This window comes from Microcaecilia unicolor, chromosome 1, assembly GCF_901765095.1.
Source record: "Microcaecilia unicolor chromosome 1, aMicUni1.1, whole genome shotgun sequence".
Lineage (NCBI taxonomy): Eukaryota > Metazoa > Chordata > Amphibia > Gymnophiona > Siphonopidae > Microcaecilia > Microcaecilia unicolor.
In genome coordinates this window covers 130,348,111-130,375,776 of record NC_044031.1, presented here as the reverse complement: position 1 = coordinate 130,375,776, position 27,666 = coordinate 130,348,111, and the positions used below count along the sequence as shown (strand labels likewise).

At 43.6% G+C, this 27,666-nt stretch overlaps 1 protein-coding gene across 1 annotated transcript in view; it reads left to right on the top strand.

The window, feature by feature from the left end:
* Positions 1-27,265, top strand: part of KRIT1 (KRIT1 ankyrin repeat containing) — a 196,413-nt gene extending 169,148 nt beyond the window's left edge. The window contains 2 exon segments of the mRNA XM_030200232.1: positions 16,517-16,633; positions 26,371-27,265. Of these exon segments, the coding sequence (XP_030056092.1) occupies positions 16,517-16,633; positions 26,371-26,460 (207 nt within the window). The 3' untranslated portion in view covers positions 26,461-27,265.
* The last annotated feature ends 401 nt before the right edge of the window (positions 27,266-27,666 follow it).

Sequence of the window (27,666 nt, the reverse complement as noted above, 5' to 3'; positions counted from 1 at the left end):
TGTTACCTGATAATTTTATTTACTTTAGTCAAAGCAGACGAGTCCAGAGGCTCCCCCCCCCCCCCCCCCCACAAACACACACCCCCAGTGATGAGGAGGATGACTGTCTTTTCCTTTGGTTCTCTATTTAGATGATTGCTATTCGTTATGGTTAACATTTGTATGAGTCATATCTGGGGAGTTGTTTCTGTGAAGAGGGAGCCATGTTGATTTAATTGTTCCTTCTGCTTTGTTATGAGAAATACTGATGACCAGGAACATACTGTCCTGTTTCACAGAGTTCAGCTCAGTGCTCTCTATCTCCCCCTGCTGGTAGATGGTAATAACCCACAAGTTTGGATTTGTCTGCTGTGACTAAAGGAAAGAAATATCAGGCAAGACACAATTTTTCCGGTGGAGGGGGGGACACGGACAGACAAACGGACTTTGAAGCCACACTGCCTATTGTCACTATCGGGCTCATTTTCGAGAGAAGGACGTCCATCTTTCGACATAAATTGGAAGAAGGATGTCCTTCTCCCAGAGACGTCCAAATCGATATAATTGAAACCCGATTTTGGATGTCTCCAACTGCAGTCCATCACAAGGACGTCCAAATTTCAAGGGGGCGTCTGAGGCGTAGCAAAGACGGGACTTAGGTGTGCCTAACACTTGGACGTCTTTGACCCATAATCGAAAAAAGCAAGGTCGTCCTGGACGAACACTTGGACATTTTCACCCGGACATATTTTTATTACGAATAAGGCACAAAAAGGTGCCCGATATGACCAGATGACCACCGGAGAGAATCGGGGATGACCTCCCATTACTCCCCCAGTGGTCACTAACCCCCTTCCAGCCTCTATGCCAGCCTCAGATGTCATAGTCAGGTCCATGACAGCGCATGAAGGTCCCAGGATCAGTTTTAGTGGGTAGTGCAGTGCACTTCAGACAGGCGGACCCAGGCCCATACCCCCCCTACCTCTTACATTTGTGGAGGAAACAGCGAGCTCTCCAAAACCCACCACAAACCCACTGTACCCATATATAGGTGCCCCCCCCCCTTCACCCGTAAGGGCTACGGTAGTGGTGTACAGTTGTGGGTAGTGGGTTTTGGGGGGCTCAGCACACAAGGTAAGGGAGCTATGTTCCTGCGAGCATTTTATGAAGTCCACTGCAGTGCCCCCTAGGGTGCCCGGCTGGTGTCCTGGCATATCAGGGGGACCAGTGCACTATAAATGCTGGCTCCTCCCACGTCCAAATGGCTTGCATTTGGACGTTTTTGACATAGATGTCTTTGGTTTCAAAAAATTGCCGAAAGTCAGAAACGTCCATGTCTAGGGATGTCCAAATTTAAGGATTTGGACGTCTCTGATGGTATTTTCGAAACAAAAGATGGACGTCCATATTTTTTCGAAAATACGGTTTTTCCCGCCCCTGGATTTGGACGTTTTGTAAAGACGTCCAAATTGTAACTTGGATGCTTCTTTTGAAAATGCCCCTCTTTGTGATCCAGGCTAACAGTAGATTAACTGCTTGAAAATTTGAGTCCTACCATCAAACAGCACTAATATTTCTGTAATGGCTATTGTAGGATATCGTTCCTGTTTGTAACTTTGTACTTAAATAGGTCTGAGTTATCATGAAACTTGGCATTTTTATTCTCTTGCATTACTTTTAGCAAAAGTAACAAAATGTAAAGATCAATTTTTAAAACAGTTTATCTGGATTAATGGTTCATTTGGGCTTGACTTTGGATATTCTGTGGCACTATACAGATAGTCCTGGGGCAGTCCAGTCCAAGGGTGGAGCCTAAGCGGAACTGGAGTTGCCAGGTTAGCAGTGATACTCTACTAACCAGATAACTATCTAGATAGAGTTAGAACAGCAAGAAGTCTATCCTGACTTTATCTGGTTTCGTATAGTGGTCTCAATATCACTGCCTAGAGGCAGTCAGGTTTCTAGGCAGCTAGATATATCTTTAGCAGTGTGGAGCAGAATACTGGGTAGGCTATATAACCTGTATCTGCCATCATTTATTTTGTTACCATGATATCTTGGTCTCTGAGTCAGGAGAAGTGCCTGTAATGAAACTAATGTGGTTTCTGAAGAAAGGTACAACTTTTTTAAAACTATAGTGTCTGGGGGGGTCATGTGACACTATAACCAAGACAGGATGCAGGGGCTGAACTCTCCCAGTCTCCCTGCTATAACCCGTCGATTAATCCACTCTTACAATACCACCGAGGATATTTCCTGATGGGGGACATTTTGTGCAGTATAGTTTGTTTTGTTTTGTTTTTGTTACATTTGTACCCCGCGCTTTCCCACTCATGGCAGGCTCAATGTGGCTTACATGGGGCAATGGAGGGTTAGTGGCATTGTACTCTTGTAGGCATAGCTTTTCATGCTGGCAAAAACTCTGCAGAAAGGTAGTGAAAGAGCCAATACCGGGGATGACAAGATGGAGGCACCTGCCAGTCCAGCCACATTGGGCCTCAGCTCGGCGTGGGTAGCGGAGGTGGGAGCCAAAGTCGCCGCAGCAATGGAACCTCTTCTGGATAGTGGTTGTGCCCCATTGATTCTAAGTTGGAGCAGCTGCAGGAGCAACTTCCAGAAGACTATCTCACTATATGAAGACAAGCTGGAGAATCTTGAGAATCAATCCAGACATAATAACTTGCATCTGGTTGGCCTGTTGGAGTCGGTGGAGGAGAAAGAGCTGATTGGATTTCTGGAGGTTTCCCAGAGACCTTCAGCTACCGACACACCATGGGCCTTTTAGGATTGAACAAGCTCATAGACTGGGCCAGCATCAGACGACCAGCACTAGGCAGCGAGTTGTAATCTTCAAGGTCCTCAACTATGCACACAAAGTAGCCATCCTGCAAGCCCTACGTAACGGGAAGACATTAACATATAATAAGTAGAGTGTTATACAGGACTACTTGTCTAAGGTGGCTGCCCAAAGACGCAGCTTTGCTCCATTATTCACCCAGCTTGTGGACCTCAAAATTCGGTTTGCGCTTCTGTATCCCGCCTGTTTAAGGGTGACCCATGGGGTCAAGGTACTGCTTTTTCAAGGAAAATAAGAAGCACAATAAATCGTGGGAGGATTGTGAAAAATTACAAGAGGACCTCACGAGACTGGGAGATTGGACATCTAAATGGCAGATGACGTTTAATGTGAGCAAGTGTAAAGTGATGCATGTGGGAAAGAGGAACCCGAACTATAGCTACATAATGCAAGGTTCCACGTTAGGAGTCACCGACCAAGAAAGTGATTGTGGCGTCATTGTTGATGATACGTTGAAATCCTTTGGTCAGTGTGCTGCGGCAGCTAAGAAAGCAAACAATGTTAGGTATTATTAGGAAAGGAATGGAAAACAAAAGGACATTATAATGCCTTTGTATCGATACGTGGTGCAACCACACCTCGAATATTGTGTTCAATTCTGGTCACCGCATCTCAAAAAAAGATACAGTGGAATTAGAAAAGGTACAGAGAAGGACGACGAAAATGATAAAGGGGATGGGATGACTTCCCTATGAGGAAAGGCTGAAGCGTCTAGGGCGCTTCAGCTTGGAGAAGAGACAGCTGAGGGGAGATATGATAGAGGTCTATAAAATAATGAGTGGACCAGGTAGACGTGAATCGTTTGTTTGCACTCTCCAAAAATACTAGGACTAGGGGGCATGTGATGAAGCTACAAAATAGTAAATTTAATTAGAATTGGAGAAAACTTTTTCCTCACTCAATGTGTAGTTAAACTCTGGAATTCGTTGCCAGAGAATGTGTTAAAGGCGGTTAGCTTACCGGGGTTTAAAAAGGGTCTGGACGGCTTCCTAAAGGAAAAGTCCATAGACCATTATTAAATTGACTTGGGGAAAATGCACTACTTATTTCTGGGATACACAACCTTTAACAGACAAAACAAATTTACTACAACAGGGATATATTAATTATTGAAGGTGTCTCATACCGTCACGTAGACATATTTATGTCATACTTCTTTCAAGCTTACAAGCTTGTGACTTTGTATAATCATAGACCACCTCCAGCCAACCAGTAGTGCACATTAGCTGCCTATAATGAAAACGTCAGTGTCCATATATCCATGTGTTTGCTCAAATAAATATTTTTTTAAGAAATGTTTTGTGCGCTACTGTTCAAAAATTAAGCACTGTTGAAATAAATTTACTTATAGTGCAAAAAATCGACTTATCTTAATGTCTCTGGGCATTGCAAGCCATATTTCAATCTTCTTAGGCTTATCGCATTTCCAGAGTTCAATTTGTCAAACATTCATGAAGTCTCCGGTATCGTTGTAAGCCCGACAGGACCCTGTTTCGCGGTCAACTGCTTTCTCAAGGGCATATAATTTTCAACAGCATCTGATACCGGTACAAAACCGTTGAAAATTATATGCCCTTGAGAAAGCAGTTGACCGCGAAACAGGGTCCTGTCGGGCTTACAACGATACCGGAGACTTCATGAATGTTTGACAAATGCTACAAGGCATAAGCAGCACTGTACACCATACATGAAAAGACAGTCCCTGCTCAAAAAGCTCACCATCTAAGTAGGACAGACAAACAGACAGAACAACTAAGAGGTAAGGGAGCTAAAGAGGAGGGAATAAAAGGGTACAGGGTAAGTGAGTAGTGATTAGAAGTCAAAAGCAGCGTTAAAGAGGTGGGCTTTTAGCCTGGATTTGAAAACGGCCAAAGACGGAGCTAGACGTACAAGCTCAGGAAGTCTATTCCAGGCGTGAGGTGCAGCGAGATAAAAGGAACGGAGTCTGGAATTAGCAGTAGAGGAGAAGGGGACAGACAAGAGAGATTTATCCACAGAATGGAGTACCCGAGGGGGGGCGTAGGGAGAGACAAGAGTGGAGAGGTACTGGGGAGCGGTAGAGTGAATGCACTTATAGGTCAGTAAGAGATGTTTGAATTGAATGCGGAAACGGATAGGGAGCCAGTGAAGTGACTTGAGGAGAGGGCTAATTTATTTATTTATTTACGGTTCATTTCTACCCCACATTTTCCCACAAATGCAGACACAATGTGGCTTCCATGAATTACAAAAGTTAAGAGATACAGCACATGAATTTAGCAGTAGAATAAGGATAAAATGTTAACAGCAATTAGGATGACTAAACAGCAGAGTCACTAATGGAATACACTTGTTCAAAAAGGTACGTTTTCAGCAGCTTCTTGAAAAGAGGGTGGTCAGCTTGCGACTTTAGGTACAGGGGAAGAGTGTTCCAGGTCTTCGGGCTGGAGTAGTGGAAAGTGGAAGCAAAAAGAAGCTAGTATTTAACACCCCGGCAAGATGGATAATGGAGTTGTAAAAAGGTGCGTGCTGCAGTGATGGCATTTCTAGGTGGGAGATCTATTAGAGGAATCATATATTCCGGAGCTAAGCCATAGATTATTTTATGTGTCAAAGTACAGATCTTGAATGCAATTCGTTCTCTCACAGGTAGCCAGTGTAGGTTGAAACGTAGGGGCTGCGCAGAAACCCAGCGCGGCTTGCCCAAGATGAGTCTTGCAGCAGTATTCTGGGCAGTCTGGAATTTCCTCAGTAGATGCTCCTGGCAGCCTGCATAAATCCCACTGCAGTAGTCCAGGTGAGACAGAACTAGCCAGTGAACGAGAGTGCGGAAGAGCTCTCTGGTGAGACAAAACCTAACACGCCGCAGCCTCCACATAGCATAGAACATTCGTTTGGTGACCATTCGCACTTGCGGATCCAGGTGCAAGTGAGGGTCCAGCTCAACACCCAGAAGTTTAAGGCTCTGTGAAATAGGGAGGGTCTGGTCTTTAATGACAAGAGAGTTGGTGGAAAATCTGGCATGGACGGACGAAAGCACAAGACACTGAGTTTTGTCTTTGTTGATCTTAAACCGGAATACCTCGGCCCAACGTTCCAAGACAGAAAAACTCACTTCGATCAGATCTGTGATTTCATCTAATGAGGTATGGAAGGGGATGGAGATGGTTATGTCATCTGCGTAGATAAATGGTTTCAGGCCTAGGTTTGCTAGTGCGGTGGCAAGGGGAAACAGCATGATATTGAATAGCGTTGGAGAAAGGGGCGAACCTTGGGGAACCCCACAAGAAGCTTTCCAAGGTGCAGAATTATCTGGAGTGCCTTTGACTTGGTAAGTTCTTGTTGACAGAAAACCCTTAAACCAGTGTAACACGCACCCTCCGATGCCTAGTGTGTCTAGTAGATGTAGTAAGATGGCGTGGTCCACCTTATCAAATGCACTGGACATGTCGAACTGCAACAGTAAAATTTTCATACCAACAGAAATGTCCCGTTTAAAATCCGACAGGGCTGTGACCAGAACCGTTTCAGTGCTAAACTGAGCACGGAAACCAGACTGAGAGTAGTGCAGAATGTCAAAGGTTTCAAGGAATTCATTTAACTGAGTATTCACCAAGCTGTCCATAACTTTGACAATCAGCGGTATGGACGCCACTGGCCGATAATTTGATGTGACGTTGGCTCTTATCTTTGGATTCTTTGGGATGGGTGTGAGAAGAATACTACCATGCTCAGGGGGAAAGATGCCATGGTTCAACATGTAATTAAGATAGGAAGTCAGGTCGACGGTGAAGCGCTTCGGGGCCGCTTTTAGAAGGTGACTGGGGCAAGCATCCAAACCACAATACTTGTTTGAGAACTTCCGGAGAACTTTAGAAATGTGGTCTACAGGAACGCTTTCAAAGGCAGTCCAAGTGCGATCGGCTGGACAGTAAGCAGAGCACGGATCCAGGGAATCTAAGAAGTCATCCACATCTGCTGGGGAACTAGTTAGCGTTGACCTGAGAACTTCTATTTTGTCCTTGAAATAAGTAGCAAGCAGGTCCGCCGAAGGTGGGTCGTCCCCAGAGGTCTCCAGCTTATTTGTGGCGAGAAACGAGTTCAAGAGCTGGTTTAGCTTTTTGTAATCTTCACCTGCAGTTTTTAGTTTCATGGAAAAGTACAAGCGCTTGGCTTTCTTGATAGCATACTTATATTTGCGGTGGCAAACTTTCCAGGCTTCTAGCGCTAGACCTGTCTTTTTTTTTTTGCGCCATGCACGCTCAAGCCTCCGTGTTTCGGTTTTCAGAGATTTTAGATCAGTAGAAAACCAAGGTGTGGAACTACGGGAATAGGAAGACTTGAGTTGCATGGGAGCTATAGAGTCCAGAACACTCCTGCATTTGTCATCCCAGGCTTTGAGATATCGTACAGAATCGGCTGGCTCTGTCCAGGCAGAGCTGTAGACTGACTTCCAAAATAGAGGTATGTCAATTGCGCCTCTCGAGCTGTAAGTGCGTATAGGGTGGCGATGGTGTAGACCTGATCTTAGCCAGCTCAAGGTGAATTGGAGCTTGTAGTGATCAGACCAGGCCACTTCAGTCCAGCGGATATTGGTAAGGTGAAAATTGGCGTCATCCAGGAATTTAAAGGTGAAGAGATCTAAGGAATGGCCTTTTGAATGAGAAGGACAAACTTCTGGACACTTTAGGTCCCAGAGAAGGAGGAAATCCAGAAATTGATGCGTATCCAGGGAGCTTAGATTGTCCAGATGAAGATTAAGGTCCCCCAATATAATGATATTTGGGCTGGCAATGCAGACAGAAGAGAAAAAGTCCAAGAGGTTGGTTTGATTAATATGCCAGTTGATTGGTGGCCTGTAGAATAAAACACAGACCAGGTGATTATGGAGCGTGCTATGATGAATATTTACTGCAGCAACTTCGAGAGACGGGGAGAGGAGGTCAGTGCCTGTTTCTGCAATGAGGTGTGAGCGGTAAATGATGGCTAGGCCACCGCCCCTTTTTGCTTTCCTGTCCCAGTGGACAATTTTGTAGCCCTCCGGACAGAGGTCAAGCAGAATGGGATCCTTAGACACTCGTAACCAGGTTTCTGTGATGAACAGGATGTCAACATCCTCGGTAGTGATCCAGTCTGATAGAAGCTCAGGCTTATTCACAACTGATCTAGCATTGATATAGCCAACTCGCAGAGAGAGAAACTGAGTATCCTGCTTCTTTGTGCATGGGATAGTCAAAAGATGCCTTGGGATATTAGAGCGTGCTGCCGATGGGAACTGAACAGACGTATAATCCAAATGGGCAGCATCGTGGAAACGGAGGCGAGCTGGTAATCTCCGTGTATGTGAAACCACAGGTATAAAGTTGTATATGGATTCCGTTGAGGTGAGTGAAAAGTGGATAAGGGTGGAAAAGTAGAAAATTAGAAGTACTTGAAGGGACATCCTTAAAGAACTGAGGATCGCAGAAGACAGTTGACAGGTGGCAGGGCCAATACGGACAAATCTTGGAAAAGTTGTTAAGTTGGCAAGAGCAGGTAGCTAGATGAAGGTATCCTAAGTGAGAGAAGCTGAGATTAAGTTGCGTGTCCTGACCAGAAGAGCCCAGCAGATGGCAGCAAAGGAGAGGCTTCGTTGAGCAGGGTTGAAGGTAAACCAGCAGGAAGCAGACGGGCAGGAGGACATGCAGCAGGAACCGGACACCCTCAGGCACCAAGAAGAACCGTTAACCCGCCACCGCCGAACAATTAACCCAGCGAACCACGGATTATCGGCCCAGATGAAGAGAGGAGCACCCTTCCGAGCTCCCCGACTCCCGCTACACAGCACCCTCACGCTGATAGTGCCCGTAAGACGGCAAAGAAAAGAACACTGACCGCCCACAGAGGGACAAAGAAAACAAACACCGCGCCGACCGAGCAACACAGACCAGGCAGGCCTCAGAACCAACGGTTGAGCCACTAGATTAACGAAGGCTAATGTGAGCATAACGACTCTGGCGGAAAATGAGTCACGCAGCAGAGTTTTAGACTGATTGAAGAGGAGAGAGATGGCTAATTGGGAAGCCGGTGAGAAGCAGGTTGCAATAATCTAGGCTAGAGGTGATAAGAGTGTGGATAAGGATTCTGGTAGAGTGCTCAGAGAGGAAGGAACGGATTTTGCTGATGTTATTGAGAAAGAAAACGACAGGTTTTGGCAATCTGCTGAATGTGAGCAGAGAAAGAGAGAGAGGAGTCGAAGATGACCCCAAGGTTACAAGCTGATGAGACAGGGAGAATGAGAGTGACATCCACTGAAATAGAGAAAGGGGGGAGAGGAGAGGTGGGTTTAGGGGGAAAGATGAGAAGCTCGGTTTTGGCCATGTTAAGTTTCAGATGACATTGAGACATCCAGGCAGCGATATCAGATAGGCAGGCTGATACATTGGTCTGGATGCTGGTTGAGATTTCGGGGGTAAAGAGGTAGATTTGGGAGTCATCAGCGTAGAGATGGTATTGAAAGCCATGGGATGATATCAGAGAGCCAAATAGTACTATTTACTACTGTTTGCTACTCTTGGCTCAAGCACAATGGCTATTCTTATGTGACCTCTGGGGAACTGTTTAGTAAGAATCCAGTTTTACAGTACTCTTGGCTGCTTTGTATGTTATGGGAAAAAAAGGGGTGATATAAGTCTAGATACCTTGCCTTTAATTTATTTCTCATCTTTTCCTGGATATGGCACTGAGCCACCCCATTTTACCTACAACTCCTGTCCTTTGGGTTAGGCTGAAGGATGTATTTTTTGAATATTTTTTTCCATGTGCACAATAGGGGTAATAATGGAATGAGTTGGGGCCGCCTCTTTTGTCCCATTTCATACCCTTGAGTGGACTGCACATACTTCTTAAAGGTGGGTGGATATTGTTAGATTTGGCATTGTCTAATGGGTGGAGTGGGGAGGGTGTTGTTGAGTGACCTGGCCCTCTTTCTGGTGCTTACTGGGATTTGGGGGGGGGATTGTGGGCTACAGTGGTCACTGGGGGGTATGGGAAGAGGGGTGGGGGGACTCAACTTGGAATCTATACAGGGATGGGGATATTTCTATTGCATCTGTTTACTATAGGGATTTGGGGTATCCAGAGGTTTGATTTATCTGAGGGGGCTGTTGCGTGGAGGGAGATGGTTGTAGTCCATATTGACATCTGGTGGCTGGGACAGGTTCATCTTATTCTTTGGAGGCTTCCTTCCTCTGTTATTATGTAATGCCCCTTAAATTATATACTTGGAATGTGGGAGGCATCTCTTCTATAAAACAGAGAAAGATCCTTCATGGATTATACAAAAGCAGGGCCAGATTGCTTTTCTCCAGGAAACACATCTTAGTGCAGAGGAGCATAAGAAACTACAAACTTGGTGGGTGGGTGACTACATTGAATTGTTGATGAACCTGTCTGGATGAATTTCCTTTTTGTTTATATACTATTCTTGTTGTTGTACTTTGTCTGGTTGTCATCAATAAAAATGATTTACACTAAAACTAGACTGTCCAAATGTCACAACACTGTTTTTCTAAGATTATCTAAATTGATTATTCTCTAGTCCTTTCTTGGAGGAAAGTAGCTGATGATGATTGGGCAGACTGGATGGACAGTGCAATTCTTTTTCTGCCGTCATCTACTATGTTACTATATGTTACTATGTATGTGATGACGTGTTTTGGGGCCTGATTCGTTCACCTTTTTCCCATAGGCATAGAACAAGAGAAAAGCCTTAGTGAATCAGACTCTTGATGTGGGTTAGAATGATAGATGTGTCTTGTCTCTTTGTGGTGAGTCTAATAGAATAGAAAAGCCAATGGTTGACTCCAAGCTGGGCTTGCAGGTTTCATACAGTTGATTGTGGATGTTCATGAGCTGTACGATCCATTTGGAATAGCGATGTCAACTAGGTTAGGGCAGGAAGGCACCTGTTTTTGACTGATAGGCACCTATTTTCTGGAGACAGCTGTGTGAATTCTTTTGTGCCAGTCAAGTCCTTTTTCCTGTCTCACAGCTTAGCTCTTTTGTTCATGCTGGCCATGATCATTAAGTGGAGGTGACAGAACTGCCTCTCTAGTTCAATTGGTCAGCTTCTACCAGCAATTTGTATAGTTGTTTCTGAATCCAACACAGTAAACAAGGAATAACAATTGGCAAATTCACAAATACAACATGTTAATCAAACCCAGACATGAATGGTTATGGAGAGGTGAACTGAAACCAAACCAGGAGAAACTGAAAGCTGTGGATTACGGACAAAATGGTTCACAGCATGCCTAGAAAAAACTGAGAAAACTGATTGACTTGTAGATTCTGTAAGGAAGAGCTGGAAATGTTTGCACATCTTGCAGTTGGCACAGTGTAAGTACTATGATGAGCGTCAGCCATAAATTTGACAGTGAGATCATATTCCACATTCCCTGACTGAGACGCAAGTTCATTACTATCATGACCTTTAGTAGTTGGAGAACAAGGCCACTGCCAGGCAAACCTCTGTAGCTTGTGCCTTAATCATTGCTGGACACTTAGCTTTTATATGGCAGGGCAGTAGAAAAAACATCCCCACTGCCCCGCACTGCCATATAAAAGCTAAGTTCAATTTTTTTCATTATTTGTCACAATGGAAAATGTTTTTGCACTAATGAAAATAAATAGTTGGGGGGTTTTATGAGCAATGATAGAAGCCAGTACTGTGACTAACACGCTGGTGTTTAATACTACAACAGCGCAGGAGGTGTCACAGGCGTCTTAGGTCTTTTCCCCCAACTTTTTCACATAGTGTTAGTTACAGAGAACACATTTCTCACTCTATTTTTTTTGGACTGCCTTAATAGGTACATCAATAGATAACTTCAATAAGGCTTTTTCCATAGTAAGCCAGTCATCAAGAGGTATAACTACCCCCAGTCCCCACTCCCAATTAGCCCTTTGAAGGTGATACGGGGGGGGGGGGACTTGTTTACTCAAATGTAGATATAGACAGGTAATAAGGCCTTTAGTGCTCCTTGAATCTTCACAGAAGTCTTCCAAATAGGAATTGTCTCTCAGTATGCAAGATCAACTAGTAGGGCTTGCCAGAAAGTGTTTCAACTGAATATAAGCATACTGATCAGAGGGTGAAAGCTGATACATGGCTGCTAGAGATTCAAAAGATATACAGTCCTCATCTTCAAAAAGCTGACCCAAATACCCCCACCAACCCCCGGAGGGAACAAAAGGGTTTCCTGCAATCGGTGTGTGACACGATAGCCTTGCTCTGGTATGGAATCCCAATAGTGAAAAGTGAAGAGAATCAAGGGGCACAGGTCCAGTGGCAAAGAGCGGTACTTGCGAGGCAGCCAAATAAGATGTTTCAAACAACATGCCCCTAGCATATGCTGTTCAGGAAAAATCCATCGCTTAGAGGGGGATTCATGGAACCACTCTATAGCTGCTCGGCTTCAGCGACTCTGTAGTACCTAAGCAAAATCAGAACCGCCAAACCTCCATAATGCTTACCCTTATAGAGAAAGGCCCGAGAGAACCTTGGTCTTTTATTATTCCATACAAACCGGATCAAGCGATCCTGTATCCCAATCAAGAATGATCTAGGGAGATGTAACGGCAACACCTGAAAGAGATACAAAAAACAAGGGAGAACATTCATCTTAAGAGTGGCTATCCAGCCAAACCTAGAAAGCTCCAATGGGGACCATGTATCCAAGTCCTGAGTGATCCCACGGAGAAGAGCTGGGTAGTTAGCCTGAAAAAGGGCATCAACATTTTTAGGTAATTTAACACCAAGATAGCGAATGGACTTGGACACCCACTTAAAGGGGAAGGAGGTCCACAAAGTCTTTGTAAGAGCTGATGGAAAGCCAATAGCCAGGCCCTCAGATTTAGAAGCATTAAGTTTATAGCCTGAAACCACAGAAAAAACCCTTAGTTACTCGAGTAAGTTCGGAAGAGAAATTAGGGGATGAGTGAGTGACAGTAAAACATCGTCAGCAAAAAGTGCAACTTTAAATTCAGCAGCTCCACACCTCATCCCAACAATGTCAGGGTTATCCCTAATCGCCACTGCCAAAGGCTCAATGAACAAGGCAAATAATGGGGAAAGGGGACATCCCTGATTTGTCCTTCGGGTAAAAGAAAACTATGCTGAATTACTCCCGTTAATACGAACACAGGCTTTTGGCGAAGTATGGAAGGCCTGAATCCAGAGACGAAACTCCTGTCCTAGCCCATATCTAGACAATGCCTTATCAAGAAATGTCCAGTGAACCCTGTCAAATGCTTTCTCAGTGTCTAAGCCCAAGAGACATAAGGGTAGTCCCTCCTGCCGAGAGAGGTAAAACAAATCAACGGTACAATGCATGTTATCCATAGCGTCATTTACCTACAAAACCAACTTGGTCTGGGTGCACCAAATCAGGAAGAACCCCAGCCAAGCAATTAGCCAAAATTTTTGCCAATATCTTAAGACATCAGAATTAAGAATAGAGATAGGGCGATAGAACACACAGTCAGTCTTATCCTTGTCAGGCTTCGGTATAACAGCCGCCCATGCCTCCATCATAGATGGGGGCAAGGGAACGCCCTCTCGAACCGAGTTTAAAATCAAAGCCAAGTCCGCCCCAAAGGCTTTGTAAAATTCGCTGGTAAAACCATCTAGCCCGGGAGATTTGCCAGTAGGTAGGGTTTTAATCACTGACAGAACTTCCTGGACCGTAACAGGGACATCCAGAGTCTCCATTTCGGCATTGGAAAGGGTAGGAAGTTGTTTAGAATGTAAGTAATTATCTATCACTTGTGTATCAATACATGGATCTGCTGTGTACAAAGCTTCATAAAAATGTTGAAAACGTTCCTTAATCTGGGAAGATTTGGTCAAAAACTGTCCACCTTCATCCTTCACCCGCAAGATATGCCGGTCAGCCCTCGTCCTTTTCAGTGTCATAGCCAGTAGCCTACCAGTTTTGTTACTGTATTCATAATGAGTTTGCTTCAAACAGGAATTGAGAAATTGCATGTGTTCATCGTGGATAGCAGCCAATTCTAATCTAACCCCCTGGAGCTCCCAAAGGTCAGCAACAGACCCCTGAGGCCTTATGCCTCTCCTCCAAGAGCTCCAGTCAGGTCAGATATTGTGACAATCTATTCCGCTTTTGTTTCATTCGAATACTGGCTTTCTGAAGAAAAAAGCTCCTTGCCACTGCCTTGAAAGCATCCCACACCATTCCAATAGAGGGCCCTGAATCCATATTGAGTTCAAAGTAATCCCTCAAAGACTTTTGAAAGGATTGACAAATATCTCGGTCCTGTAAAATTAGTTAGTGTCCATCGCCTGTCACAGACTTCATGTGATAGGGAAGGTATGAGAGCCCACACCGGAGCGTGGTTTGATATAGTAATGTTTCCAATTGCAGGGGAACAAGCCACATCCTGCAGGGTCTTATCTACAAAAATGTAATCCAAGTGAAAATACGTAATATGGGGAGATGAAAAAAAGTTGTAATCCCGGGCTGCAAGATGTGCTAATCGGCAGACATCATTACAACCCCAGAGAGTCAACCATGTTCTGTAGTGCCATTGAAAGCTTCAAATCCCCCGCCGAAGGAAAACCTGTCTTATCCAGGGCAGGCTGCATTGTCGCATTAAAGTCACCCGCCAATAGAAGCCTACCCTGGACAAAACCTTGAAGGGCAGACTGAAGCTGAGCGAAAAAGAGATCCTAATGTTCATTGGGGGCATAAACCGAAGCAACAGTGACTGCCGTCTGGTCTAGCAGCATGTGCAGAAAAAGAAAACGACCATCAGGATCTCGCCTAGCACTGACTAACTGAATAGATAAAGATTCATGAAATAAAATGGCTACCCCTCACTTCTTCTGCCCATGGACATCAGAAGCGTGATAAACAAGCGGATAGAAGGATGTGTCAGCAACCCCTCATGTTGTTTCAGGAGATGTGTTTCCTGCAGACAGATCACGTGAGGTTCAGCTCTCAGCAATTCCCAAAAAGAGAGCAAAGCTTGTAGGGGAAGTTAAGACCCTTAACATTATAACTAAGTAGTTTAAAGTGCCATCACTCAACCAATTGTGTAAAGCAGAAAATGACAAAGTAAAATTAGAACAAGACAGCACCAGAAAGGCAGACAGTCCTCTTGCACATAAATCCCATTCCTCCCTGCTTTCCCCAACCACACAAACCACCACCAACCCATAGAGCTCCGCAACCAGAGAAGAACCACGCGTGGGAAACCGAGGGCATGACCCCCAACCAGACACAGCACCCCCCCCCCCCCCCCCCACTCCTCAATCAAATGAGCCTAAGATGGAGAGAAAAAAAACACCCCAAGCTTAATGACAACCCTTCCGCCAAACAAAATAATATAACCCATAAGCATAGAAAACACACGCTCATCCTTAAGCATCTAGTCCACAATCAAGGTGATCTTAATTCCTCCTAGGTGAACTGTTCACATCTTCTTTCGCCCCTTCTCCACCATCTTACACCTCTGCAGTTTTTTTTCTCGTTGCCAGAGCCCAGCGCTGAAGAAGCAACTCTAGCCTCATGAAGAATCTTCCAGGCTCTGCTAGTTTACACATGCGATGCAATTTCCCCCCTGCAGGAAAACTCAAAGCAAATGGAAACAGCCAACAGTATTTAATATTGGAGGATACGAGTAGGTCCAAAATGGGCTTCATCTCCTCATGCTTCTGCAGAGTGTAAGCAGAAACGCCTTGATACACTGAGAGCCGGCATCATTGAAGAACAGAGGAGTTGTCTGGCTTGCAACAAGACCTGCTGTTTATCCATGTAGTTCAGAAAGCGCACCACAATGTCTCGAGGGAGCTTATCCTTACCTTTCCCCAAGGCACGATGGACCTGCTCTAACAGAATCGGCTCCTGCTCAGCTCCCGCCACTAATAACTGACAGCACAGGGTTTGCACTATAACTGAGACGTCCTCTATATCTCCTCCTTCTGGAACCCCACGGAACCGCAGGCTCTTCCTGCAGCCGCTGTTCTCAAGATCGTCCACTTTATAAAGTAGTTCATCGTGTTGCTCAAACAGATGATTTACCCGATGCTGTGTCATAGTGAAACACTCCTTGTGGTCCTCTGCCTTAGCTTCCAGCTCTGCCACATGATTACCCGGGCCCTGCAGATCCACACTTAAGTTATCAATGCGTTCTACAGAAACTTCCCGGGATGCCTTAATTTCCTCTTTGATCTCAAGGAAGTAATGCTGTAGTCGCCGGGTGCACTCCGATGTTTCTCCCAGTGAGCCAGTGACTGAAAGAACAGAGTCTGAATCCGATTCTGACACTGAGGCTGAACAGCATGGCGGTGGAGTGTTTTCGCAGATGACTGAGATGTGCCCCTTTCTCCCTTCTTACCTGCCAGATTCTGAGACTTGCTCATCGTGGAGAGGTTCAGCAAGCAGGTAGGTGCAGAAATAGGCTATAACAGGCACGGATGAGTGGTGCCGGAGGATGATGTTGATTGATGTGGAAGGGAGCAAAGGAATCAAGCTGCCATTTAGGTTGGTGACATCACTTCCTCCCGAAACAATAGATATCTTTAAAATGTATCAGTTTATTTAGAGGTATTCTTTTTGTCTTGTGGTAGTTGTATAGTAGAGAGATTACTCTGGCATCCTAAAATATGTGCTTGAATAATTCTGCTTTTCATTGCAGGCCTTGCTTATTAGTCTGAGGTATAGTAGCTTCATGTGGCAGCTGGGAGATGCAGAAACCTGTTTTCAAATCCATAGTCTGGAAAACAAAATGAGTTTTATAGTTCACACCAAACAGGTATGCATGGAACAGATGATTTTTCTCTTTTACGTGTCTTTTTTTATATGGCCTTTTTCTTTGTTCCCATTTGCTGTTTTAATTTCACTCTGTTCTCCCGCACCATTTTCTCTATAAATGAATCCCTGATCTGTAATGCTCAGGATAGAAAGCTAAGTGGCACTGTTATTATATAATGTAATTCAAAATGTTTCATACTTTTTCTGTAAAATGGATTAATATGTAAACATTTTTCTTTAAAATACTTCTTCAACCAGTGGTCCAGGTATACTAAGGGTTTTCTTTCATTTTACATCTGTTCAGAAAATGCATACTACATATGGCGTTGTGATTATGAATCATTCATATGTTTTTTTTTAAACTATTCCAGTTAATGCCGCTAAAAATAACCATTTGGCACCAAACTGAAAACCAGCTATTTGGGGGGCATTCCAGGGGCAGAGTCAGCACTTGGCCGGTTAAATGTTGATATTGAGCACTTAACTGACCAGATTAACCACATAAATAGGACCGCATAAAAGTTCTGTCTTTATGCAGTGTCCATTAGTAGGTTAAGTGCTGAATATCGCACCTAATCAGCTCTGGAAGCCTGGAAATTCAGTGCCAGTGCCCAGACATGGCCCAGCATTGAATTTCTGAATTTAACGCCAGCAGAGGCCAGTAAAATACTGATTGCTTCAGGCTGAACATTGGGCCCTTAGTTTTCTTACTTTTTCTAAAAGGGTTTTTTTTTTTACTTTCCTGAATTTCTCTCCTCTTACTTTTCTCTCATTTCTAATATCCTATTATCTCACTGTAGCTTGTTTCTCCCTCCCAAAGATATTTAATTTTCGTCTCTCCTTTTCTTTAAAATTTTAATTTATTTAAATATCAAGCACATAATGACACACCAGTACATAAGTGTTTCTTTATTCACCAGGTCACTCATTAACAATAACAAATCAAATGTTTTCAATTTTCCACCACTCTTCCCTACCTCTTTATGAAGGTCTTTTACTAAGCATTACTAAGCCGCAGTAGTGTTTTTAGCTCATGGTAGAAATTAGGTGGCAGTAAACGCTGAGACACCCATAGAAACATAATGGTTTTCTTGGTGTTTACTGCCAGCTGATTTCTACTGCAAGCTAAAAGATCCCCTATATTTAGTAAACAAATTTTGTTAATTTATGCACCGAACAATCCACTGCATAATATTTTACACCCATAAGTTACAATACAACCACAGAATTTCAAAGTATCATAAGAACATAAGTGTTGCCATATGGAACAGACCAAAGGTCCGTGAAGCCCCGTATCCTGTTACCAACAGTGGCCAATCCAGGTCACAAGTATCTGGCAGGATTCCAAAACAATAAAACAGATTTTATGCTGCTTATCCAGGCATCCCCTGGGCTCCTGCTCCCCTGTGACGCCTCCCTGCCGCTGGAATACACGGATTTTCAGGATATCTTTGACACTCAGGAAGCTAATGTTTTACCCCCTCATCACAGTTTTGATTGCCCCATCAAGTTAATGCTGGATGCCTCCCCAGGGCCAACTTTACACCCTCTACAGAGCTGAATCTGAGGCGATGTAGGACTATGTACAGGAGAACCTTAAGAAGGGGTTCATCAGGCCATCCTCTTCCCCGGCAGGAGCAGGGTTCTTTGTGACCAAGAAAGACGGTTCTCTCCAGCCCTGTATTGATTACAGGGGGCTAAATGAGATAACCATAAAGAATCAATACCCTCTTCCTCTTATCCCAGAGCTTTTTGACCGACTCCAGGGGGCATCTGTTTTCACCAAACTGGATCTTCGAGGAGCGTACAAATTGATCCAAATCCGTCCAGGTAACAAATGGAAGACGGCATTCAACACCCATGAAGGAAACTTTGAATACCTGGTTATACCGTTTGGCCTTTGTAATGCCCCGGCAGTATTTCAAGAGTTCAACTTCATTTTCCAGGATCTGCTCTACTCATCTGTCATAGTCTACTTGGATGACAATCTAGTCTTCTCAGCCTCTGCCCAGGAACACCCCTGTCACATCTGCACGGTCCTTCAACGCCTACGGGACAACCATCTGTTCACCAAATTGAAGAAATGCTCTTTTCACCAATGTTCCATTCCTTTTCTGGGATATATCATCTCCCCAGAGGGACATCGAATGGATCCCACTAAGCTCCGGACCATCCAAAAGTGGTCCGCACCACACGGACTCAGGGCCTTACAGCGCTTTTTAGGTTTTGCCAACTATTACTGACAATTCACTAATCAATACTCCATCATCACTGCCCCTCTCGCCGCCCTAAGAAGGGCGCTGATGTTAAAAACTGGACTCCAGAAGCTCAAGATGCTTTCTTCGCCTTAAAACAAGCCTTCCTGTTTGCTCCCGTGCTCCAGAGTCCCAATATCACCAAACCTTTCATTTTGGAGGTGGACGTTTCATCACTGGGAGCAGGGGCTATCTTGTCTCAAGCCTCCAACTCAGGCAAGTGCCGTCCTTTTTTTTTTTCTCTAAAAAATTTTCCCCGACTGAGCAAAATTATACGATTGGAGACCGGGAATTTTTGGCTCTTAAGCTAGCTCTCCAGGAATGGTGTTATCTGTTGGAGGGGGCTTTGCACCCCATCACTGTGATCACGGATCACAAGAACCTTCTCTCCTCCAAGATGCGAAGAGATTGAATCCTTGGCAAGTTCGGTGGTCCCTTTGCCCATTTTAACTTTCGCCTGGTATTCCGGCCAGCCGAGAAAAAAGTACTGCCGGATGCACTCTCCAGAGCCTTTGACTCTCTTGAGGAACCCGAAGAACCCTACCCTATGTTGAACCCCGCCTGCATTGCTGCAGCTACCCGGATCTCTCCCGTCTCTACCAGAATCACTGTGCCACCGCGGTCCAGGAAGAAGGTTCTCCAGTGGGGATACTCCTCGGTTTTTGCGGGTCACCCCGGGTTCCATAAAACTCTCCACCTGATCTTCCAATGCTATAGGTGGCCACGCATGGCCCAAGATACGTTAAACTTTGTATCTACCTGTCCTACCTGCGCTCGCAACAAATCTTTTCCAAGTAAACCTTGGGGGCTTCTATGTCCTTTGCCCATTCCTCTATTCCCGTGGCAAGAGGTATCAATGAACTTCATCACGGATCTACCTCCTTCTCAAGGCCACACGGTTATTTGGGTTGTGGTTGACCGATTTTCCCTGGATGGCTCACTTTACTCCTATGCCATCCCTTCCGTCGGCTGCAGATCTTGCCAAAGCTTTCATACAGCATCCGTCTACACGAACTTCCCTCAGGAATCATTAGTGACCGGGGCTCCCAGTTCACCGCCAAGTTCTGGAGAGCACTATGTTCTGCTTTTAAGATTACTACCCACTTCCTTCCTCCTTTTTTAATACATGGAATATATCTTGTCTGGGCTTTTTGAATAGCACCCACATCTGATGTAAATTTTTGACCTTTATTGCTCCTCTAAGTCTGTATGTTTGCTTTTTTTTTATACAGTTCTCCTCATTTTATCATGGTCTCCTTTTTGAAAATTAAATGCTAACATATTGGATTTCCTGTGCGTACTTACTCCAGAGATTATATCAAATGTGATCATGTTATAATCACTGTTATCATGTGGCCCCAGTACCATTACCTCCTGCACCAGATCATGTGCTCCACTAAGGACTAGGTCTAGAATTGTTCCCCTCTTGTTGATTCCTGAACCAGCTGCTCCATAAAGCTTAAACATCATGAACTCATGGGCAAACGCATTCCAACTAAAACTCAACACAGAAAAAACACACTGTCTCATCATCTCATCCCAATACAACACATACAAACCCACAAACATTTAACACCCCAGGATACACCCTCCCTATTTCAGACAGCCTGAAAATTCTCGGAGTAACAATCGACCGAAACCTCCAACTAGAGTCCCAAGCTAAACTCACCATAAATAAAATGTTTCTCTCAATGTGGAAACTAAAATGTGTGAAACCATTCTTCCCGAGGGAAATATTTCGCAACCTGGTACAGTCAGTAGTACTAAGCCATGCAGACTATTGTAACGGAATCTATGCGGGATTCAAAGAACAAATCATAAAAAACCTGGACATTTGCGACACAACATAACCAAAGATCATAACGGACATATCCCTCACTAAGTTCTCCCCAATTGTCTTTACCATACATTCATAATATCACCTTGATATTACTTGCAACTTGTATTTGTTCACACCGGAATCGGTTAACGCTGATTACGGTACTATGTAAGCAACATTGAGCCTGCAAAGAGGTGGGAAAATGTGGGATACAAATGCAACAAATAAATAAGTCCTTTTCATCAAGAAATTTTACCTACTTAGCATGCCCTGATATTACATTTACCCAGTCAATATTAATTGAAATCACCCATTATTATTGTGTTCCCAGTTTGTTAGCCTCCCTAATTTCTGATAACATTTCTGCATTTATCTGCTCATCATGGCCAGGTGGACAGTAGTATACTCCTATCACTATCCTTTTCCCCTTTATACATGGAATTTCTATCCATAGGGATTCCAAGGTGTGTTTTGTGTCCTGCAGAATTTTTAGTCTATTCAATTCAAGGCCCTCCTTAATGTATCCTAAGTCTGGGTTTTCTAGCCCATTATAAACCATAAAGTTGTATTTCTCTGTTTATCACCCTCCCCTCAACTACCCACACCCATCCTGTTAGCCTATCAATTGAATGCTTTGATGTCCCATGCATACCTCCCACCCACCCTGTTAGACTGTCAATGAAAAGCTTGGATGCTTCACTTATATATACTGTCAGCTAACACATTTGCTTATTTCCGATCTGATGAAGAAGGGCAACCTTCAAAAGCTAATCAAGAAATGTATTAAGCTATGTCCAATAAAAAAAGGTATCATCTTATTTTCCATGTTTTATTTTGTTTGATTTCTATTGATTACCTTTAAGAGTGGACTAACACGGCTACCACACCTCTCTACTTAACTTTTTTTTAAAAATAACCAGCTCTTGCAAGTCGGCTCCAGCACACCATTGGCTTTATAGGTCGAGCCATCCAAGCAGTTTACAATATAAACGATAGAAAAGAGCCTACACTTCTCCCAGAACAGCGTTTCTGATGGGAGTGACAAAACAGTTAATGAGTAAATATACAGAACATGTGACTACATGTTGTGCTCTTGACCTGTGGTACAGCAATTCTGGGGTAATGTCTCCCATAAAGTGACACAAATCTTGAAGCTATGTTTGATTGTTATGATACTGTTGTACCTAAACCGTTTAAAACTCTGCTACATTATAGGTTTCTGGTGGCACAGAGAACTATTCTTTTGCTGTGGTTGAGTGATGTTGCACCTAAATGGGACCCAATGGTTTAATTTACTATATGCAGTTATGGTTTTGGAATTATACAAGGCTGGATGGAAACACCCTTCACATTGGAGGAAATTTCAGCAGATATGGGAACAGTTGTAACGTGCTGTGCTACACAGGGCATGCAGTTGGATCTTAAATTGCTGATTATTTGAAGGGTTCTATTTTCCCTTATATAGTACTTAGGTCCCTCCCAGTGCATCCTAGGAGGTCCTGCCATTTTGAGGAGGGTGGGCCCAGAGGGCATAGACATCCCTCCTGCCTCCTACAAAAGGTATGTGGAGGGGTTGGTATATTGGGATTCCACTAGATCACCAGAGCCAGTGGTAACCACCAGGGCCAGGGGTCCTGCTAGAACATCATTCTATTTATTGGGGGGGGGGGGTGTCAGGAGGGGTCCACAAGGCCAACAGGGCTTTTTTTTAGGTTGAGGGGGCCACAGGAACACCAGGAAATTAAGTGCATAGGGAGCCCCCCCCCCCCCTTCACTGTATATGTGCCCAAGAGCTATGGCTACTGCACATCTTTTGTGGGCATGCACCTGAAATGTTTGGACCCCTTTACCGACCAATGTTCAATACTAACAGCATGCATATAATTTGGATACTGTTAGTGTTGAGCATTGGTCACTAAAAAAAATTGGTGTTCCAGCTGGTGTTTTCCGGCGCTGTAGAGAACAGTGCCGGAGTTCTATGTATCTCTCTCTCAGACTGATCCCATACACAACCGGTCTTTCTGACTATGCCGCCCTTCCCCTCCTCCCTCACCTCCCCCTCCACACCTTCCCACCCAACCCATCGTACACCTAGCCCTCTTCTCCATAGATGTAAAGGGAAGTGACTCCAGAAAATCTTTCTCCTGTCCCTGCAGATAAAGAGAGACAATAGAAATATATATTATAGAGTTTTGGTGAAATAATTTTCCCAACACCTCTGATGACTAATATTGCCAATTAACCCCAAAAATATCTTGTCCCTCCCTCTCCACTCTTTCAAAGCCCACACTACATAAACAACCACCCCTTATCTTGGCAGCCCCTATTGTGGCTGGCCCAAACCACTGTCCCTCCCTCATGTCCCCTAAATTTTACCCCAATACTCAATTAGCAGGACCACCATCCCCATAATAGGAAATGGGGACCCATTGAAAACAAAAGAGAACAAGAGTACAACTCTTCAATTCAATGAAACATAACTAGGAAAAATAGGAAAATTCTTAACAAGCAGATCTCAGCAAACATTTTCTTTAATACAAGCTTCTTCAGACTTAGAAAGTAGATGCAAGTATAGTCACAGGAGTCGGAACAGACCTAGCCTCTACAAAATTTTAAGATGAATGAGGTCCAGGAAAACTTAAGATTTAGCCTCAATTTTCACAACATTTACATGGAAACTGAAGGGAAAACATCCATTCCACTGCCAGTAGTTGAGTTTTCTATTGCAAAAAGGCATCTCTGCTGCATATCTATGCATTCTTTACCTAGTCAGTCTGGAAAGGGGTCCACTACTGAACCAGAAGGTCTTGATTTATTTGTGACGTGGATTGGCCACTGCTGGAGAAACAGGATACAGTGCTTAATGTACCTTCAGCCTGTCCCAGTATGAGAACACTCATATTCAGAATTTTTTTAAGGAATACTAGTCATTTATTTATTTATTTATTGCATTTGTATCCCACATTTTCCCACCTCTTGGCAGGCTCAATGTGGCTTACAATACATCATGAATAGTGGAAATATATGAGAAAATATACATTTAGTAATAGCAGAAGGATCTTGGGTAACATGATAATGATAAAACATAACAGTAGTTTAGCAAGCAAGTATTGTAAAGGCAGTGTACGTGTACGAGTTCATACTTGTTGATCCCTGTTGTATGCCTTGTTAAAGAGATGGGTCTTCAGTAGAATTCGGAAGTTAGCTAGTTCATAGATCGTTTTTAAGTTGTGCGGCAGCGCGTTCCAGAATTGTGTGCTCAGGTAGGAGAAGGTTGACGCATGCATTAGCTTGTATTTTAGACCTTTACAGTTTGGGAAGTGAAGATTAAGGAATGTGCGGGATGATTTTTTAGCATTCCTGGGTGGTAAGTCTAGCAGGTCTGACATGTAGGCTGGTGCGTCTCCGTGAATAATTTTATGAACTAGGGTGCATATTTTGAACGTGATACGTTCTTTGAGTGGGAGCCAGTGTAGCTTCTCTCGTAGGGGTTTAGCGCTTTCGTATTTTGTTTTACCGAATACGAGTCTAGCTGCAGTGTTCTGAGCCTGTCTGAAGTTTCTTGATTATTTGCTCTTTGCAGCCAGCGTAGAGTGCATTGCAGTAATCTAGATGACTGAGTACCATTGATTGTACCAGGTTGCGGAAGACGGTTCTTGGGAAGAAAGGTCTTAACTCTTTAATTTCCACATTGATTGGAACATCTTCTTGGTTGTGCTTTTCGCGTGTCTCTCAAGTGTTAGGTGTCGATCAATGGTAACTCCAAGAATTTTTAGGGTGTCCGAAATTGGAAGATTCAGTTTTGGTGTGTTAATGGTGGTGAATTTGTTCGTGTTGTGTTGCGAGCAGAGTATTAGACATTGGGTTTTTTCTGCATTGTGTTTCAGCTTAAATGCTTCCGCCCATGTGTGCATGATATGTAGGCTTTGGTTGATGCCATTGGAAATTTCCTTTAGATCTTGTTTAAATGGAATGTAGATCGTTACGTCGTCTGCGTATATGTATGGGTTAAGGTTTTGGTTTGATAGTAGTTTCATCAAGGGTATCATCATTAAGTTGAATAAAGTTGGTGAGAGGGGGGGTCCCTGTGGAACTCCGCATTCAGGTATCCATGTAGCTGATGTAGTCGAATTAGATGTCACTTGGTATGATCATGTGGTTAGGAACCCCTTGAACCAATTGAGAACATTTCCTCCAATTCCGAAATACTCGAGGATATGTAGTAGTATTCCATGATCAACCATATCGAAGGCGCTAGACATATCAAATTGTAGCAGTAGTATGTTTTTGCCAGTTGCAATCATTTGTTTAAATTTATTCATGAGAGTAATGACAATGGGGCCCTTTTAGAAAGGCACATTAAGAATTACATGTGTGCAGTGCGCACCACAACGAGACTACCACCAGGCAACCGCACACCCCCCCCCCCCCCCCCGGCAGTAATTTCAGATTTGGCGCACACCCATAATGCCTGCGTGATTTATTTATTTATTTCCTCCCACGCTCATTGTTTCTGACAGTAATTTGCACTTAGTGCGTGCCGACTGGTCACTGCGCATGTAGCACTTGAGCCCTTACCACTAGATCAGTGGGTGGCATTAAGGGCTCAGGCTGGTTTTGGGCACACGCTGTTTCAGTTTTACCGCATGCCCTTTTCCCATCCCAATTTTTAAAAAAAAAAGCTCTTTTTTATAGACGCAGTAAAAACTGGCCAGCATGCACCCAATACACGCGCCTACACTCCTGCAGGCCACTTTTTACCGCAGCTTAGTAAAAAAGACCCCTGAATAAGGCTGGCATTTTGAGAACACCCTCAACAAACATCAGTCCTTGTTTAATTTTTTACTATGGCAATGCATCAGTGAGAACTCACCTCATGTTTTAATTGATTCTTTTTTATTAAAAATTCATAATTTGTCAAACTTCACCTTGATTTTCTTTTTGTACAGACATTATGGGGTATATATTCAAAGCGATATAACCAACCAGATTTCCTGGCCGGTTCAATCATTTGTTCAGGGCTGTCTGCTGATATATAGCAGCACTTAACCGGTTAATATTGCTGACTATCACCAAAGACTACTAAACTCAAAGCCGGCTATTTTGTGGGTGGTCCAGGGGCAGTCTCAGCACTTATGCAGTTAATTGCCGATATTTGGCATTTAACCACCTAAATTTAGTGGTCAATTGGACCACATAAAAGTCAGTCGCATCTTTATGCACTGTTGCTTATTTTGTTATGTACTGAGTATCACACTTAACCACATAAGAGATAGCCAGCTGCATACACCCAGATATTCAATGCCAGTGCTCGGAGATGGGAATAATGCTGGCAGCGGCTAAAAAAAATGCTGTCACTGGTTGAATATCAACCCTTTGAGGTTCAAAATTGCATTAAGCCTCTATATGATGGACTACTAACTTGGCTTCTCATTAGATTCTGGTTCATTCCTGGAGCTGAGAAATTGACTGAAATTGCAGAAAACAAACATGAAGTTGACTCCATTAATCTCACTTACTTGAAGTTCATCTGAGCCTAGGTCTGTTACATTGTGCTTATGTTATGTGTAAAACCAAAATTAAGTGCAGCACCATTAATGCAATTTTATACCTTTTAAATGACAAAAAAACTGACCAGATGCTGTTCTGTTTTTTGATGTGTAGGCTGGACTCATTGTGAAACTGCTGATGAAGTTAAGTGGTCAGTTAACACCAAATGAGATAAATCTGACTGAAAGATACGGGTACAGGTAGCCAGAAGCGTTTACTTCAGCATCCTTTACAGATACAAATTTTTATGTACTTTGATGTTCAATGCTTTTTCTTAAAAGAAAAAAAGTGTAACATATGAACTTACTATTTTGTATCAAAAAAATAATTTGTGCTGCAACAGACAAGCTCTGAATTTTAAGAGTACCAACACATGGAAAATGAATCAAGTGCAGACCTTGTTTCAGTTTTGAGCTGCTGTGGAAATGTCAGTGAATCAAGGCAGAGTAACTGACTGAGGAAAATGATTGCTCTGGAAACCAGTGTTCCTTCTGATGGATCATTTTGGGGTTAATTTAAAAAAAAAAATTTCTGCAGTCAAGATGCTTTTTATTTATCTAAAACTGGCTTTTTGAAAAGGATAAACTGCTAATGAGGCCAATGTAATGACGTGCAGGAGGCTTAGCGTACAGCTTAGCATGGGTTCTGCACTATTGTAGCTGCCGTATACTCCACGGAGTTTAACACACAAGAAAACTGCAGTGCTCCAGGTGCTGATACATTCTTGCACACATTATTTGTAAATTTATATATGGCATTGTGTGTACCAAATTATTTTTATACTCGCCTTAGAAAACTGAGCTTTGGCTCACGGCTTATTCTATCAGCCTCCATGTGGGAATAAATAGGAACGTACAATTTTAGCAGCATTGTCAGAGGACTTCCTGAGGACATCTGTAGATCACAGAAGAAAACTACATTAGATTGTATTTTCAAAAATCTCCACATGTTGTTGGCCTTTAAAATTTTGTTCACACCAAAAGCAGGTAAAAAGAACACTAGTACTTATGTGCAGAAGGAATGGATCCTCAGAAGCTTAGCTGAAATTGGGTGGCGGAGCAGTTGGGGGGGAAGAGGGGTTGGTGGTTGGGAGGCGAGGATAGGGGAGGGCGGACTTATACGGTCTGTACCAGAGCCGCTGATGGGAGGCGGGACTGGTGGTTGGGAGGTGGGAAATACTGCTGGGCAGATTTATATGGTCTGTGCCCTGAAAAGGACAGGTACAAATTCAAGGTAAGGTATACACATATGAGTTTGTCTTGGGCAGACTAGATGGACCATGCAGGTCTTTTTCTGCCGTCATCTACTATGTTACTATGTTACCCATGGCAATAATCAAATTATTGCAACAAAGGAATAGTGATGTCCAAGAAGAAGAGAATCCAGGATGTAAAAGTCAATTTAATTCAT